The sequence below is a fragment of the Orcinus orca genome, chromosome 12, assembly GCF_937001465.1.
Source record: "Orcinus orca chromosome 12, mOrcOrc1.1, whole genome shotgun sequence".
Classification (NCBI taxonomy): Eukaryota; Metazoa; Chordata; class Mammalia; order Artiodactyla; family Delphinidae; genus Orcinus; species Orcinus orca.
The window spans coordinates 83,055,016-83,070,805 of NC_064570.1; the positions used below are offsets into that span (position 1 = coordinate 83,055,016).

Here is a 15,790-nt window from a genome sequence, read left to right on the forward strand (position 1 = left end):
GAGCCGGTGCGGCCAAATAAATAAATAAAATAAATATTAAAAAATAATAAAAAATGAAACAAGCACTCTGGGTAATTCTTTTGTACTCTAAAGTTTGAGGTGCATGTATCTTTTTTAATTATAGATTTGTCTGGAAATATGACCAGGAGTGGGGTTGCTGAATCATATGGTAATTCTATTTTTAGTTTTTTGAGGAACCTCCATACTGTTCTCCATAGTGGCTGCATCAACTTACATTCCCACCAACAGTGTAAGAGGGTTCCCTTTTCTCTACACCCTCTCCAGCATTTGTTGTTTGTAGACTTTTTAATGATGGCCATTCTGACCTGTGTGAGGTGATACCTCATGGTAGTTTTGGTTTGCATTTCTCTAATAATTAGCGATGTTGAGCATATTTTCATGTGCCTATTGGCCATCTGTATGTCTTCTTTGGAGAAATGTTTATTTAGGTCTTCTGCCCATTTTTCAATTGGGTTGTATTTTTTTGTTGTTGTTGTTGAGTTGTATGAGCTGTTTGAATATTTTGGAAATTAAGCCCTTGTTGGTCTCATAATTTACAAATATTTTCTCCCAGTCTGCAGGGTGTCTTTTTGTTTTGTTTATGGTTTGCTATGAAAAAGCTTGTAAGTTTGATTAGGTCCCATTTGTTTATTTTTGCTTTTATTTCTATTGCCTTGGAAGACAGACCTAAGAATACACTGGTATGACTTATATCAGAGAATGTTTTGCCTATGTTGTCTTCTAGGAGTTTTATGGTGTCACGTCTTATATTTAAGTCTTTAAGCCATTTTGCATTTATTTTTGTGTATGGTGTGAGAGTGTGTTCTAACTTCACTGATTTACATTCAGCTGTCCAGCTTTCCTAAGACCACTTGCTGAAGAGATTGTCTTTTCTCCATTGTGTATTCTTGCCTCCTTCATTGTAGATTAATTGACTGTAGGTGTGCAGGTTTATTTCTGGACTCTCTATTCTGTTCCATTGATCCATATGTCTGTTTTTGTGCCAATACCATACTATTTTGATTATAGTAGCTTTGTAGTATTGTCTGACATCTGGGAGGGTTATGCCTCCTGCTTTGTTCTTTTTCCTCAGGATTGCTTTGGCAAGTGTGGGTCTTTTATGGTCCCATATGAATTTTAGGATTATTTGTTCTAGTTCTGTGAAAAATGTCATGAGTAATTTGATAGGGATTGCATTAAATCTGTAGATTGCTTTGGGTAGTATGGCCATTTTACCAATATTAATTCTTCCAATCCAAGAGCATGGGATATCTTTCCATTTCTTTGAATCATCTTCAATTTCCTTTATTAATGTTTTATGGTTTTCAGCATATAAGTCACCTCCTTGGTCAGTTTTATTCCTAAGTATTTTTTTTTTTGATGGAATTTTAAAAGGGATTCGTCCACTAAAGTTTGAGAAGCACAGCTTGGGCGATGTCAAGAGGCACTCAGAGAAGGTAGGAGCCCAAAGGAAGCAAGCATGGTGACGCTTTCTTCCTACTGAAGGAAAATTACTCAGAAACGAAATGAACAGCTCTCTTGATCTTCAAAGAAGACATAATTCTGTTGGGGAGCAATCTTGCAGAGACAGTCACTCCAGAGGGGTGGGGGGCTGTTGAGAGCTTATAGTCGGGCACATTACAGGGGGCCAAATTCCAACACAAATGCATCGCAACGTGCAAGACAAGTCTGAGCCCACAGCATCACTGCTGACTTCCCTTGGGATGAATATCTAGAGTTCAGTATCCCAGTAATTGCTCCATCTCTGGTCTAAGTTGCTGTCACCATGCACATTTATGGTATGGCACCCTTACTTCAAAGTTTTTCTCAGAACATTTAACCTGCAGGCTTCACTTGCCACTTGCAGACAAAGCAATGGTGACTCCAGAAAGGACATTTTATGTATAAATTAAGTGTAATGTCTCCCTGTGAATGGAAGGTTCCAATTTAGCAACTAATGACTAAAGTCATACATACTATAATTGGGCTCTGGAAAGAGCAAGCCCTTCCCTGGGAGCAGAGCAGGGAGGCCCTGGGAAGCCTGGGCTAATGTAGGCCAATCACCAGTAACTCTGCTTTCTGAATGATATTAACCAGGGGAATACTGGGGGAAAAAACCAACCAAACGAAAGATTAAAAATAGTATTTTTTCACATTGTAGCAACATAACATAATGAGGGGGGCTATTAACTTTCTACTATTTTAACCCTCAAAGCCTTGGTGTACAATAAGATTGAGATCAATGAAATCATTATTTGGTGAGGTTGACCAATTTAAAAATTGGGCAACTTAATTATCTCCCTTGTAGCTACTTTATTCTTTAACTAGCAGCATTTTTAAAAAGTAATAATATAATTTTTTAATCTCTCTAATTATCTTTTCTTATGAAGATAAGGGCATCATTGATGTCCTTTTTAATACTTTCATTTTATCTATTTACCAGGAAAGAAATATCCTAATCTTGATGGGAAAACATTTTTTATTTTCCATTGTTAGTAGATGCCATAACAGCTTTTGATTAAACCCAGATGACTAATCATTATTTTTATTAATTATCCAGACAAAGATGTGCATATATTACATTTCTTCTTCCTGACAACTGAGGGTCTCTTGGAAAACCTGATTAATTTGTTTTGTATTCAAATTAAGTGAAGCATACAAATAAATAATAGTTTGTTTGCTTCCAGCAAGAGGAAGAAAAATTAAGAGAGAACAGTACTAAAAATAATACTAGAAAAAAACATTGTTTCCAAAGAGACATTTGTTCAGGCTTTATCACTGACAAAACGAGAAAAAATGCCTTAGCAACTGTTAAGATAATTTGAAAGTTTTCTCAATTTATATTGTCAATGTGTAAATTTGGAGCAATCTAATGGCAGAAATTAGGAAACCTATGCTCTAATCATAAAGGAATGTATATTAACTACAGAGAAACAACTGTGCGGAGTTGAAAAGCCAATATATAAATCAAGTCCACGGTGGAAAACTGAGTTATTTATAAATCCCACTTTCTTGATAAAATAATCTGGGGATGACATGGCTGTGCATTGAAAAGTTAAAGGATAAATATTAAAAGTAAAAAACCTCCCTTATTTGATAAAATTTCTATACTCTACAGAGGCAGAAAGCATTGTTGAAATTAATAGTCACATATAATTTTTAATGGATAATGTGATTTGTATGAAGGTGCAAGATTAGGATATATTTTCAAAAGCTTCGTACATATATTTGTTTTTTTACCCCTGTATAAGCCCTAATTTGTGAATTGTTTAGCTGATTCAATAATTCATTTTAATTCAAAAATGTTATTTACATACTTGAGGGGATTTCAAATCATATTTTTGAAAAGAGAAAAATGAAAATGTTATGGTTAATATCAAAATTATATATATATATTATATAATCTAAAAAGTGTTTACAGCTTTATATGATAATTTTTCAATCTCCCTGAAAGCACGAAAGCCAGCGAATAAACCTAGCAAATAAGGTATAATATCTTTTTTGTAAATAGATATGTAAAATGTTTTCCAAACAGCAGGTGGCAATCTTTATAAAGCTGATTGCAAGCGCCACCATCTTACCTCTATATATGCAGATAAAAGTCAGTTTTAAAGGACCAGTTAAGAACCTTGGCACGCTCAGACTAGTTCAGATAACTTCAGATATTAAAAGGGTCTTATTTAGTCATGCCTACTGTTCCAGTGAAATTTCTCCCTGGGCAAAAGAAATGTTTTTTTTTTAATGCTTCTTAATTCTTATGCAGCACAGCAGAAATTTCATGATGCTAATCTGTATAGGTATCCTTCTAAACAGAGTCCTGCATGCTGGTTACTTCTTATCATTCTGGATTCATATGGCCTTAAGAATTAACAAAACTTATTTTAGATCTTTTTTAAGAACTAAGAAAATACTACTGATATACTGTTACCCTTAGAGTCCAGTTTCTGTTGCTATTAGTGTTGAACCATGAAAAGTCTTTAGAATTCTAAATATGGAGAAATAAAAAGTTTTGATCCCTGGATAGCTCTTAGAATTCCTTGGTTTTTCTAAATCCCAGCCGTCATGTTACATAGAAACAGAAATCCATAGTTTCCTGAACTGAAAAGGAATCTCAAACAGCTGAAGTCACCACACCCACTAGGACCAGATAGCCCAAGGATCTGTGAGCTTGCCCACAAGAGTTACCAGTGGCAACAAAGGCTCTAACTGGGTCTTCAAATTCTCTAAGTTCAGAACTTTATACCCAGCTATGAAGTTTTTAAATTCCATGCTATTAGCTTTTCCAGCATGTTTATAAAATTTTGCCAATGGTATCATTCTAAAATCCGAATTTTCACTTATTTATTGAGTCTTGAGTGTGTCAATAGTATTTTATGAAATGTACACACACTTAGGAAGGAGTCTTTGTTCTAAATGAGCTTTTAAAATATATGACCTATAATATAATATGATTTATACTCTGGGCAATTTCTGACCTTCTCTTTTTTCTATGCTCATATGTAAAATCCTCCAATGTTGCAATACTTCCATTTTTTCACTATGAATTAAGGCGTGATGCTGTTATTTTAAAGTGAGCTCCTCACAGGAATTTCCTTTTACAGTGGGAATGGGGCAAGGGCTAGTAACTGGGGTGTCCAAGGTCACACATCAGGATGGATTAACAGCAGAATTTACAAGTTTCTGAGTTTCAACCTCGTATCTTTACTTCCTGACCAATCTACCTCACACTGATGTCTCTATATTTCTAGTAAAATAATCTAAGGCAGGGGCTTCCCTGGTGGCGCAGTGGTTGAGAGCCCGCCTGCCAATGCAGGGGACACGGGTTCGTGCCCTGGTCCGGGAAGATCCCACATGCCGCGGAGCGGCTGGGCCCGTGAGCCATGGCCGCTGAGCCTGCGGGTCCGGAGCCTGTGCTCCACAACGGGAGAGGTCACAACAGTGAGAGGCCCGCGTACCGCAAAAAAAAAAAATAAAAATAAATAAAAAAAAAAATAATCTAAGGCAACTTGTTTTGTGTTCTCAGTAAACAAATATTTCATAAAGAGAATGAAAAAAAACAGTACCCGAACCTAATTTCAAAAATTTCTAGACTTGTTATTGTTCAGTATGCCTACTTTGGTGTTATTACACTTTTCAATGTCATTTTTCAGCAAATAATTTAAAAATGTATAGAAGACACAGTCTATGACACGTAAACAGACAAAACGTCATACATTATGGAAAGGAGTAAATTGCCACTTATTATTAGCAATACTTCCATTGAGGAAATGTGGGCTTTAACCAATGACAATGTTTTCAATCCTTTTTTTTCCCCAGGTACCAAAGTGTTTCCCTGGGGACGATCTGAGGTCACTCACCAGGACATCGCTGCTCGCTGCACCTTCTCACTTCCTCGCCTGTCCCTTCACACGGCTGCCCGGTCACCGCCACACCCTGGCAGGTCCTCATTCGCCTCTCCCAGCCGCCATCACAGGACTTGGAGCATCCGCTCCAATGACCCCACTGATTCCACTGACCATTGGCTGAAAGAAATACGTCAAGGTCAGTGGCAGTCATCCAGTGCACACTGCTTTAGGGATTTGAAAATCTGAGGCCCATGGCTGTCTGTTCAATTTTTATTAATCTACCACCATGAATAAAATGGACACAAATATTTAACTTGCTGGTCAAATTTAGGGCATTGTGATGAACAGAAGTTTCTGTAAGTTTGTCAGAAGCTGCAAATGGACATTGACCTTTACTTGTAAAGAACACGAGCTCCGTGCTAGACTTCATCAATTTAATCAAAATTTCATCTAATCTCATTAATTGCATCTAATTTAAGAATCTGTTGAATTTTGTTGCTTTATTCATGCAACATACAGTAGGATGAGCTCTGGTACAACTGGCTTCATTGACTAGAAATGTATAATTACCTGACGATGCCACGACCGTCTGGCACGATTCTGTCACATTATCTAAAGGGCAGGCATCCTTCGAAAGCAGGCATCAGGCCTCACCTGTGCACTCGGGGTTGTAGCACTCTCTGCTTTCCGCCCAGGGCCCTCTGCATTCGGAGCCCCCGTGGGCGGCTGCAGTACACTGCCGGCTCCTCTGCTGGGTCCCATTCGAGCAGGTCACGGAGCATCGGCTCCAGAAGCTCCACTCCTGCCACTGTCCATCAACTGCCAAAGCAGAAGCAGAGACAGTGTGAGGAGGTCTTCTAGGAGAGAAGGCTGTACACGGAGTACACTCATGCCTTTACTGCACTGTAGAGATAATGCATTTTTTACAAATTGAAGTTCTGTGGTGGCCTGCCTGGAGCAAGCCTACAGGTGTCCTTTTCCAACAGCATTTGTTCACTTTGAGTTTTTGCGTCACATTTTGGTAACTCTGGCAATAACTCGAACTTTTTCTTGCTTATTATATTTGTTACGGTGATCTGTGATCAGTGACCTTTGATGTTAATATTGTCATTGCCTTGGGGAACCAGACACGTACAAGACAGGGAACTTAAGAGAGAAATGCTGTGTGTGTTCTGACTGCCCCACCCATTGGCTGTTCTCCCATCTCTTTCCCTCTCCTCAGGCCTCCCTGACACAACAATAACGAAATGAGGCCAATTAATAACCGTACAATGGCTTCTAAGCGTTCATGGGAAATGAAGGGTCACGCGTCTCTCACTTTAAATCAAAAACCAGAAATGGTTAAGCTTTAGTGAGGAAGGCATGTTGAAAGCTGAGATAGCCCAAAAGCTGGGTTTCTTGTGCCAAACAGGTAGCCAAGTTGTGAAAGCAAAGGACAAGTTCCTGAAGGAAATTAAAAGCGCTGCTCCAATGAACACACGAATGAAGAAAGTGAAACACCGTTATTGCTAATATGAAGAAAATGTAGTGATAATTCATGAAGGTGGCTACTCTAAACAACAGATTTTCAGTGCAGACAAAACAGCCTTCTATTGGAAAAGGACGCCACCTATAGGACTTTCATAGCTAGAGAGAAGTCAATGCCTGGCTTCAAAGCTTCAAAGGACAGGCTGACTCTCCTTTTAGGGGTTAATGCAACTGGTGACTTTAAGTTGAAGCCAATGCTCATTTATCATCTGAAAATCCAAGGGCCTTTAAAATTATGCTGAATCTCCTTTGTCTCTGCTTTATAAATGGAAAAACAAAGAAGCAGGCATGACGCACATCTGTGTACAACATGGTTTACTCAATATTTTAAGCCCTCTGCTGAGACCTACTGCTCAGAAAAAAAAGATTCCTTTCAAAATATAACTGTTCATCAACAATGTACCTGGTCCCCCAAGAGCGCTGATGGAGATGGGCAATGAGATTAATGTTGTTTTTCATGCCTGCTAGTCATTTTGACTTTCAAGTCTTATTAAGAAATACATTTTGGGGCTTCCCTGGTGGCACAGTGGTTGAGAGTCCGCCTGCTGATACAGGGGACGCGGGTTCGTGCTCCGGTCCGGGAAGATCCCACATGCCACGGAGCGGCTGGGCCCGTGAGCCATGGCCGCTGAGCCTGCGCGTCCGGAGCCTGTGCTCCGCAACGGGAGAGGCCACAACAGTGAGAGGCCCGCGTACCGAATAGATTTTGTAAGGCTACAGCCACCATAGATAGTGATTCCTCTGATGGACCTGGACAAAGTCAATAGTAAACCTTCTGGAAAGGATTCAGCATTCTAGATGTCATTAAGAACATTCATGATTCGTGGGAAGAGGTCCAAATAGCAACATTAACAGAAATTTAGAAGAAACTGATTCCAGCCCTCAGGGATGACTTTGCTGGGATTAATACTTCAGTGAAGGAATTGACTGCAGATGTGGTGGGTATAGCAAGAAAACTGGAATTAGAAGTGAAGCTTGGGGAACTCTTCTTAATATTATGTAACAACCTACATGGGAAAATAATTTGAAAAAGAATAGATACACATATATGCATAACTGAATCACTTTGTTGTACACCTACACCTGAAACTAACACAACATTGTTAATCAACTATACTCCAATAAAAATAAAATGTTAAAAAATAAGTAAAAATAAAAGTAAGGGAACATCGGGACTTCCCTGGCAGTCCAGTGGGTAAGACTCCATGCTCCCAATGCAGGAGGCCGGGGCTTGATCCCTGATTGGGGAACTAGATCCTGCATGCATGCCACAACTAAGAGTTCACATGCTGCAACTAAAGATCCCGCATGCCAAAACTAAGACCCGTTACAGCCTAAATAAATAAATATTTTTTAAAAAAAGTAACATTAAAGAAATAATAAAGGAACATGAAAAAAAAAAAGAAAAAGCGGAGCCTGAAAATGTGACTGGATTGCTGCAGTCTCATGACAAAACTTGAATGGATGAGGAGTTGCTTCTTATGGACGAGCAGAGAAAGTGGATTCTTGAGATGGAATCCACTCCTGGTGAAGATGCTGTGAAGACTGTTGAAATGACAGCAAAAGATTTAGAATATGACATAAACTTAGTTGATAAAGCAGCACACACATTTGAGAGGACTGACTCCAATTTTGAAAGTAGTTCTGCTATGGGTAAAATGCTATCAAACGGCACTGCATGCTACAGAGAAATCGTTCGTGAAAGAAAGAATCAATCCATGTGGGAAACGTCACTGTGGTCTTATTTTAGAAACTGCCCCAGCTGCCCCAACCTTCAGCAGCCATCACCCTGATCAGTCAGCAGCCACCAGCATGGAAGAAAACGCTCCACCAGCAAAAAGATTACAACTTGCTGAAGACTCAGATGATGTTTAGCATGCTTTAGCAATAACATATTTTAAAGTTAAGGTTTGTACGTTGTATGAAAGACACAATGCTATTGCACTCTTAAGAGACTACAGTCTAATGTAAACAGAATTGTTCTATGTACTGAGAAACCGAAAATTGGTGTGACTCACTTTACTGTGATATTCACTTTATTGAGGTGATCTGGGACTGAACCTGCGGTATCTCTGAGGTGCCTGTACGAGGTAAAACTAACCTTGAAGATGAGTTCCGACCAAGAGACTCTAAATGAATGCAGTTAGATTTTATTAACCCCCAAACAACTATTACCTGATTCTGCACTTCTATTTACTTTATGTGTCTGGTATCTCTTTTTATTGACCACTCAACAAGCCAAGACCTTGATCTTGGAGATGGGTACAGCAAGCAATTAATACAATAAATAATGACCAGTAACTCACAGAGCTCATATTTTAGAAAAGGAACCCCTAGAATGAGTTAACTAATTAATTCCATGCTAAATAAATTAATTCTATAGCGTTGCTGCAAAGGATGATTTCAAGACACTGTGAGATAAGAGTTTACAGAGCCTGGGGAGTCTTCCCGGACAAAGTGAGGTTTCAAGTATGCTTGAACGATAATAGGAAATCCCTAGGGAAAGGGCATGTTCCCTGAAGATACACAAAGCTCCTGGGCAGGACTGAATGGAGGGCGTTGTGAACAGCATCCAGAGGGCCAGGTGAATAACTACACAGAGGAGTTTGGGAAGAAGATAGAGGTCAGATTTTGCAAACTTTTGGTCAACTGTGTTATGAATTTTGCCTATTTTTCACAGATCATTAAGAAGCCATTGGAAAAAAGAAGAAAACCAAGAAAAAGAAGAAAAAAAAAAAAAAAGAAGCCATTGAGGGCCACATGGGAAGGACCGTGAGTGGAGAGAGGACCAAAACGAGGTCCAGGTGTCTGGTGACCAGAATGGAATATAGATGGTTGAATTTGTCTTTGGAAGTTCAAATTGAGATGCATTTATTTATTCACTCATTCGAATGACTGTTAAGAATCTCTTAGTCATCAGACTCTGTGGTAGGTGTTAACAAGAAATACAAGAATTTGAATTCCAACCTCAAAAATAGGATAACAGTAAAAGAAGTACTCTACACATACAAATAAGTAAATGAAAAATTAAGAGCAATACATCTTAAGACAGCAGTGAAGACTTTCAGAGAACAGATCACACCTACTTGGGGGGTAATTATGATTTGGATAATTTAGACAAAGGAGACAGCATTCATGAAGGTATAATCCCACAGGCCACAAACTACAAGGGAACAAAGGAATCAGGCAAAAATATTTACCTAATTTAGAAGGCATAAACTAGCATGTAAGTGTTATAAATGCACCAGGATATGACGCTCTACTTTTTCCAATATCATTCCATGGCTCTTGGTCGGTTTCATTACAGCGAAAGAGAGTTCACCATAAATCCAAAGTTCCAACATAAACTAATGCTGCTGTGAAAACCCACCTAAACGAGAAAGCCTGGCAGAATAGGAGTGAGTACTTTCAACCTAATTTCAGGTCTTGCTGGTAGCTGTTAAAAAGAAGCCTGTTTAATATGTGTCTAGTGGTACTTAATAAACACTTTGTGAGATGAAAAATCACAAAATACCAATTTAATCAGCCCATTCATGTAATTTTAGCATCTCACTTTATTAAAAGTATCTGACACAATCTTATTGGCTATGTAATCCATTTGCCAAACTAAAAAGTCTAGTGAATGAAGAGGATGATACAAACTATCCATTTCCTCTCTATGTTGGCCTTGAAGATGAATGTGTTTTTCATTTCAGAATTTTGCTTTTCAAAGATAACATTTATTAAGTTTGCTTTTGAGAAGAATGGTTAAAAAAAAAAAACCATTCATGCCTGCAGCATATGTACCATCTATTTGGCAAAAGAATATACAGGTATTCAAATTTTTGAGAACATTCAGAAAGCAACACATAAACAAAGATGAATTAAGGGATGCCAATCTGTTTAGTGCTCAGTGAGCAGAATAAAAGAATATCTCTTTTCCTTAAGAATTCTGGTTTGAGGTAAATTTTTAGCTTTTTTTTTTTTTTTTTTTTTTTAATGAATGTAATAGCTACAAACTCACTGCAAAGAACAGAGGATTAGTGTCTCTAGCTAGGAAGATGTGCACGTGGTAATGACTGAGTCAGAGGTGGAATCAGAGAAGATAATTGGGCAGGGGGCTGTATTATGGACGAGGAATGAGGAAAGACCTTGCCTAAGAGAGATTAGGAAAAATATTTGTGAAGTGTTTTGTTCAGAAGGCTTTCTTTGAAAGACTTTGCATCACCATTGTTAAAATTTTTCTAACATTTTAAATCCATACATTTGTAACTTTAGTTCAGTCCTTTCTGCCAAAGTACACATTTTCTGTTTTGGCTAAAGTTCAAGAATGAGTTAAATTAGACATTTGAGGGAACTTTTGAGGTTCACCACCACCATAAACATCAACAAAACATATATTTTAGATATGAACAGTTTTGTTTATCAATCAGTTACAGAAATAAATAACAATGAAATTGAAGATGTATCAAGTGGATGTGTTTGACGTTTTATTTTACACTGAGAACTAGAAGTTTCTTTTCCTGAACATTCACTGCACCAGTATGAAAGAATGGACTTGACAAAGTAACTGATTGGATATTTTTTAAAAAGAGCAAAAACCCAATATTCCTTTAGTGTGTTATAGAGTGTGGTATGGCAAACTTCCATTTTCACTGTGAAAATGGAAAATTGAGAGGTTAGAAAGAGAGGAGTATGTGAATTTAATTTAAAAGATTAGACAACTGACTTATATGTACATGAAAGAGTTTCTTTAGTGCCAAACGTGGAACGTTGTTTTATTTTAGAATTTTTGTTTGTTTCTCATCCTAGAATTAAAAAAAAAAAAAAAACTCATTAATTATGTTCTGGCGGGGAGGGATAAATTAGGAGTTTGAGATTAATATATATACACTAATATATATAAAACAGGTAAACAACAAGGACCTACTGTATAGCACCGGGAACTATACTCAATATCTTGTAATAACCTACAAGGGAAAATAATCTGGAAAAAAAAGATATATATGCATATATAATTGAATCACTTTGCTGTACACCTGAAACTAACACAACACTGTAAACCAGCTATATGTCAATAAAAAAAATAAAATAGAAAACAATATCACAATATCGCTGAAATCACCTAAACCAAAACAAATAAAAAAAGATCTTTCAGGAAATGGTAGTGTCATTTTACTGAATGGGAAAAAGTGAGGTTTTTGAGAGGTGGAAATTAAGAGTTCTGCTATGGGCATTTAAGCATTTTCTAGTTCAGGGATTAAATGTTGAGATATTTAAAAATAAAAACCAATTATCATATGATACACCTAAGTTTTCTATTTCATAACCTCTTGTCTAGGTACCACACAAGACATGAAGAGACTTTTTTCTTTTTCTCTGATGCTTAACTGGGATCCAGAGTGGTGCCGAAGATGCTTCTCCTTCAGCTGCGTTCAGGTTTGCTCTCTACCTGGGTGAGTATGGAGGCAAGAGACCACCAAGGCCCTCCCCACCCTACCACCCACCCAGATACGACTGCCTTCCAGACTCACTGCAAAACCACAAGCTTGAAAACACCTCAAAGCTTTCTTTCTAGAACTGTGTTCCTACTGAAGGCTAATTAGCACCTTGTCATCTTGTCAGAAAAGTGTTCCCGATGATTTGGGGCAATGTAAACATTCCCAAACTGGCTCCTCTGTGCTCCTGAGTAAAGATGCACAGAGCATCCGCACTGTGACCGCTCTTGTTCTGTTAGACTCAGGGGAAACTGTGCTGATAAAGACCCACCAAGCTCTGCTCTCCCGGAACGTGTAGTCTGAGGGGCTGTGGTGGAGACAGATGATGATAAACAAGTAAACAAATGAGTGAACAAGAGAGTCACAGCTAGAAGTGTTCTGAAAGCAGTGTGACCACAGGAGAGCTTAGTCCCCAACACTAGAAGAAGCCAGAAACATAAGGCTCTGTGGAAGGCTCTACCCAAGTGAGGTCTTGAGGTCTAGAAAGCTTTGTGTATTCAGGGACAGAGACAAGCCTGGGGCTCGTGGGGCTCATGAAGAGGTGGACGCGGCAGGAGGTGGGTTTGGAGGGTGAGCAGAAGTCCGATCCTGGAGGGCCCGGCAGGCATGGGGCCAACAAGGTGAGGCACCACGAGAGGACTTTAAAGTAGGGAAGAGATGTGACATTTTAACCCTTCATTTTGCGGTTGTGTGTAGATTGGATTGCACAGAGACAAGAATGGGTATGGGAGACGTTGGGGACTAGAGTGTAGGCCAGACATGGGTAAATGGTAGAACCTTTTACTGAACTGGGTTAGAGTAGGTTTCAAACAGGTCCGCGGGTGGAACGTGTTGAATTTGTGATGCCGTTATAGACCTAATGCAGGGAGTCTTACTCTGAATAGACTTTGTTTAAAGCTGTATCTCCCAAATTTATTTAAAAATAAATCCTCCCTCCCCTCTTTCCCTTTTTTTCCTTTTCATGGGACACCATTTGGTAAACATTGCATTAGAGGACATAATTTCTTCCATGATAGGCAGACAGGTTAACAATCAGAACTGTCTTAGGCTTTTTACTTTCTTTTCATTTCCATCATAAGCATTTGCATTTGGATTTTTCCAGTGCTATTTTTCAGTTTAAAAACTCCAAATGCCTATTTCTTAACGAACCATCCCACAAAAGGTGACTAAGAATAGAGAATGCGAGGCTGTATTTTGAAGCTGGGAGGATGCTGAGATCAGCCAGTCCTACCTTCACGTAACGTGCTTCCTTATACAACAGTGTCACTCTGGGGACACAAAGTTTTTTTACAGCAATGTGACACATGACCAGACTTTCTGGACCCAGAAGAATTAAAATTGCCATGGCTAAAACATTAGATTCCTGGGGTTTTCTGTGTTAAAGAAACTTCCTTCTGCAATTGTGTTCACCAGGAAGAAAATCCTATCTCCGATGTGCAGGGAGCAATTCCTATGATACATTTTATCGTATTTTATTATTTTTTAAAAAATTTTATAGTTGATTTACAATGTTGTGTTAATTTCTTCTGTATAGCAAAGTGATTCAGTTATACACACACACACACACACACACACACACACACACACACACATATATATATATATATATATATATTTGTTTCTATATTCTTTTCCATTCTTGTTTAACCAAGGATATTGAATATGGTTCTCTGTGACTTTCATACATTTTAATGAAAATACTATGTTTCAGTCTATTTTCTCATCTTGACCAATAACTGGTGACACTATAGTATAGGTTGGATAACAATAACCACAAGGTAAAGTCATGAATATTTTGAACACTAAAACCATCATTTCAACAACTGTTCTGGGTTGATTGCTGATGACTGATGAAGTTACCTGTAGGGAGGAATTGGGGGAGAAGAGTTCTGGCCCCTTTGAGCCTATCTGATTTAGGCTATCTGATTTGGCTCTGGTTTTTACTGAATTGGGAGTTACCCAGGGGATGGGAAAGACTCCTCTGGGATACAAGACTGAAATGCAGAAGAGCCATATGCTGAGGAGCAAAAACCTATGTTTCCTATTTGCCATTTTAAAATAAATGACAAAAGAGGAAAATCAAAATGAAATATCATGTTTAAAAATTAGAATTAAGAATAGAGGCAATTTATCGTGGCAAGGGCTTAGAAGGATTAAAAAAAGAAAGGTTGGTAAGTAAATTAAGACAAAGTTTAAATGAGAAAAATATTACATAGTAAAAGAGAGCAAGCCAGGATTAAGAAAGACACAATTTTTTAAAACTCTCATAAGCTAAGCACTGAAAGATCACCAGAATAATGCTGAAAATCTGAAACGACACAAAATGAATACAATTGCCACATAATAGACTAGAAGGTTAAGATGATGAAATGCAAATTTTAATTAAAGACCAGGTTAACGAGCCAGCATTTGTGTTTTAAATTATAACATCCTCATGTTGAGACAATCAGGGACCTCTGAACCAGGGTAGGGCAAAGGCTCAGGATGTTTCCTCTCTGTCCTCACAGGAACGCTCCCTGCAGAGGGACTGTGGGGAGGTCACCCTCTCACAAATGCTGAAGGATCAAAATACTAGAACCACAGGAGACCAAAGCCTCTTGCTCTAGGTAACAGATGTTAGGTTCCAGCTGTGTTCCTCAGGACCTATCATTGGGTGGTTCTTTCCTTCTCCTTAGAGTTTATGAGTCTGAAAATATATCTGGAAACTACAACCTAATGGGATCTGTCTGGAATGGTTCTGGATTCTCAGGAATGAATTTCTCAAATGCAGGACTGCTCGGCCCCACAGACTGAAATGGGCCCTTACGCAGCTACTTCTCCCTAGAACAATCCTAGCCAAAGAATCCCTTTGAGTGTCTTATGAAGGCTATCCATAAGAAATAAAGCTCAAAAACTACCATAATATCCTGAATTTACTTCACCAAATCCCTTGCTTTTAAAGTAATATTCCCATATAAATCATGGTCCTTGACTTCATATTGTTTTGTAGTTTTCAAGATTCTTCCACCTAATTTTAATCACATAACATTCCTATGATATAGAAGGGTAATGAATACCAGCTCTATTTTAAAAATGAAAGAAGTGAGGAATAGAAAAGAGGAAGAAGTTGCCCAAGTAAATATTTAAAATTAAGGATTGGAAAGTAAATACATAAATACATAAGTAAATAAGTAAATAAATAAAATTAAGGATTGGGACTAAACCTTAATCCATGTCTTGTGAACTCCAGACCACTGAATCATATAATTATATTCATTTAAACATAGCCCCATATATAAATGAAAACTTGTCAATAGTTCTTTATGTCAGTCTTCAATCTGTCACTCACTTATTTATCCCTACCTATCCTCTATATTACTTGTACGCTACTTCATAAATATATATCAGAAAGAGAATTGTCAAAACTGAAACAAAGTGGGCCAAACTTAATTCATCGGTTCT

At 38.1% G+C, this 15,790-nt stretch overlaps 1 protein-coding gene across 3 annotated transcripts in view; it reads right to left on the minus strand.

The window, feature by feature from the left end:
- The window catches only part of ADGRB3 (adhesion G protein-coupled receptor B3), a 793,577-nt gene that overhangs the window by 447,390 nt on the left and 330,397 nt on the right, over window positions 1-15,790 (minus strand). For all 3 annotated transcript variants that reach the window (XM_004270131.3, XM_049695237.1, XM_004270132.3), the window contains 2 exons: window positions 6,000-6,164; window positions 5,358-5,522 (listed from right to left, as the gene is read on the minus strand). In XM_004270131.3, the coding sequence (XP_004270179.1) occupies window positions 5,358-5,522; window positions 6,000-6,164 (330 nt within the window). The remainder of the gene's footprint in view (window positions 1-5,357; window positions 5,523-5,999; window positions 6,165-15,790) is intronic.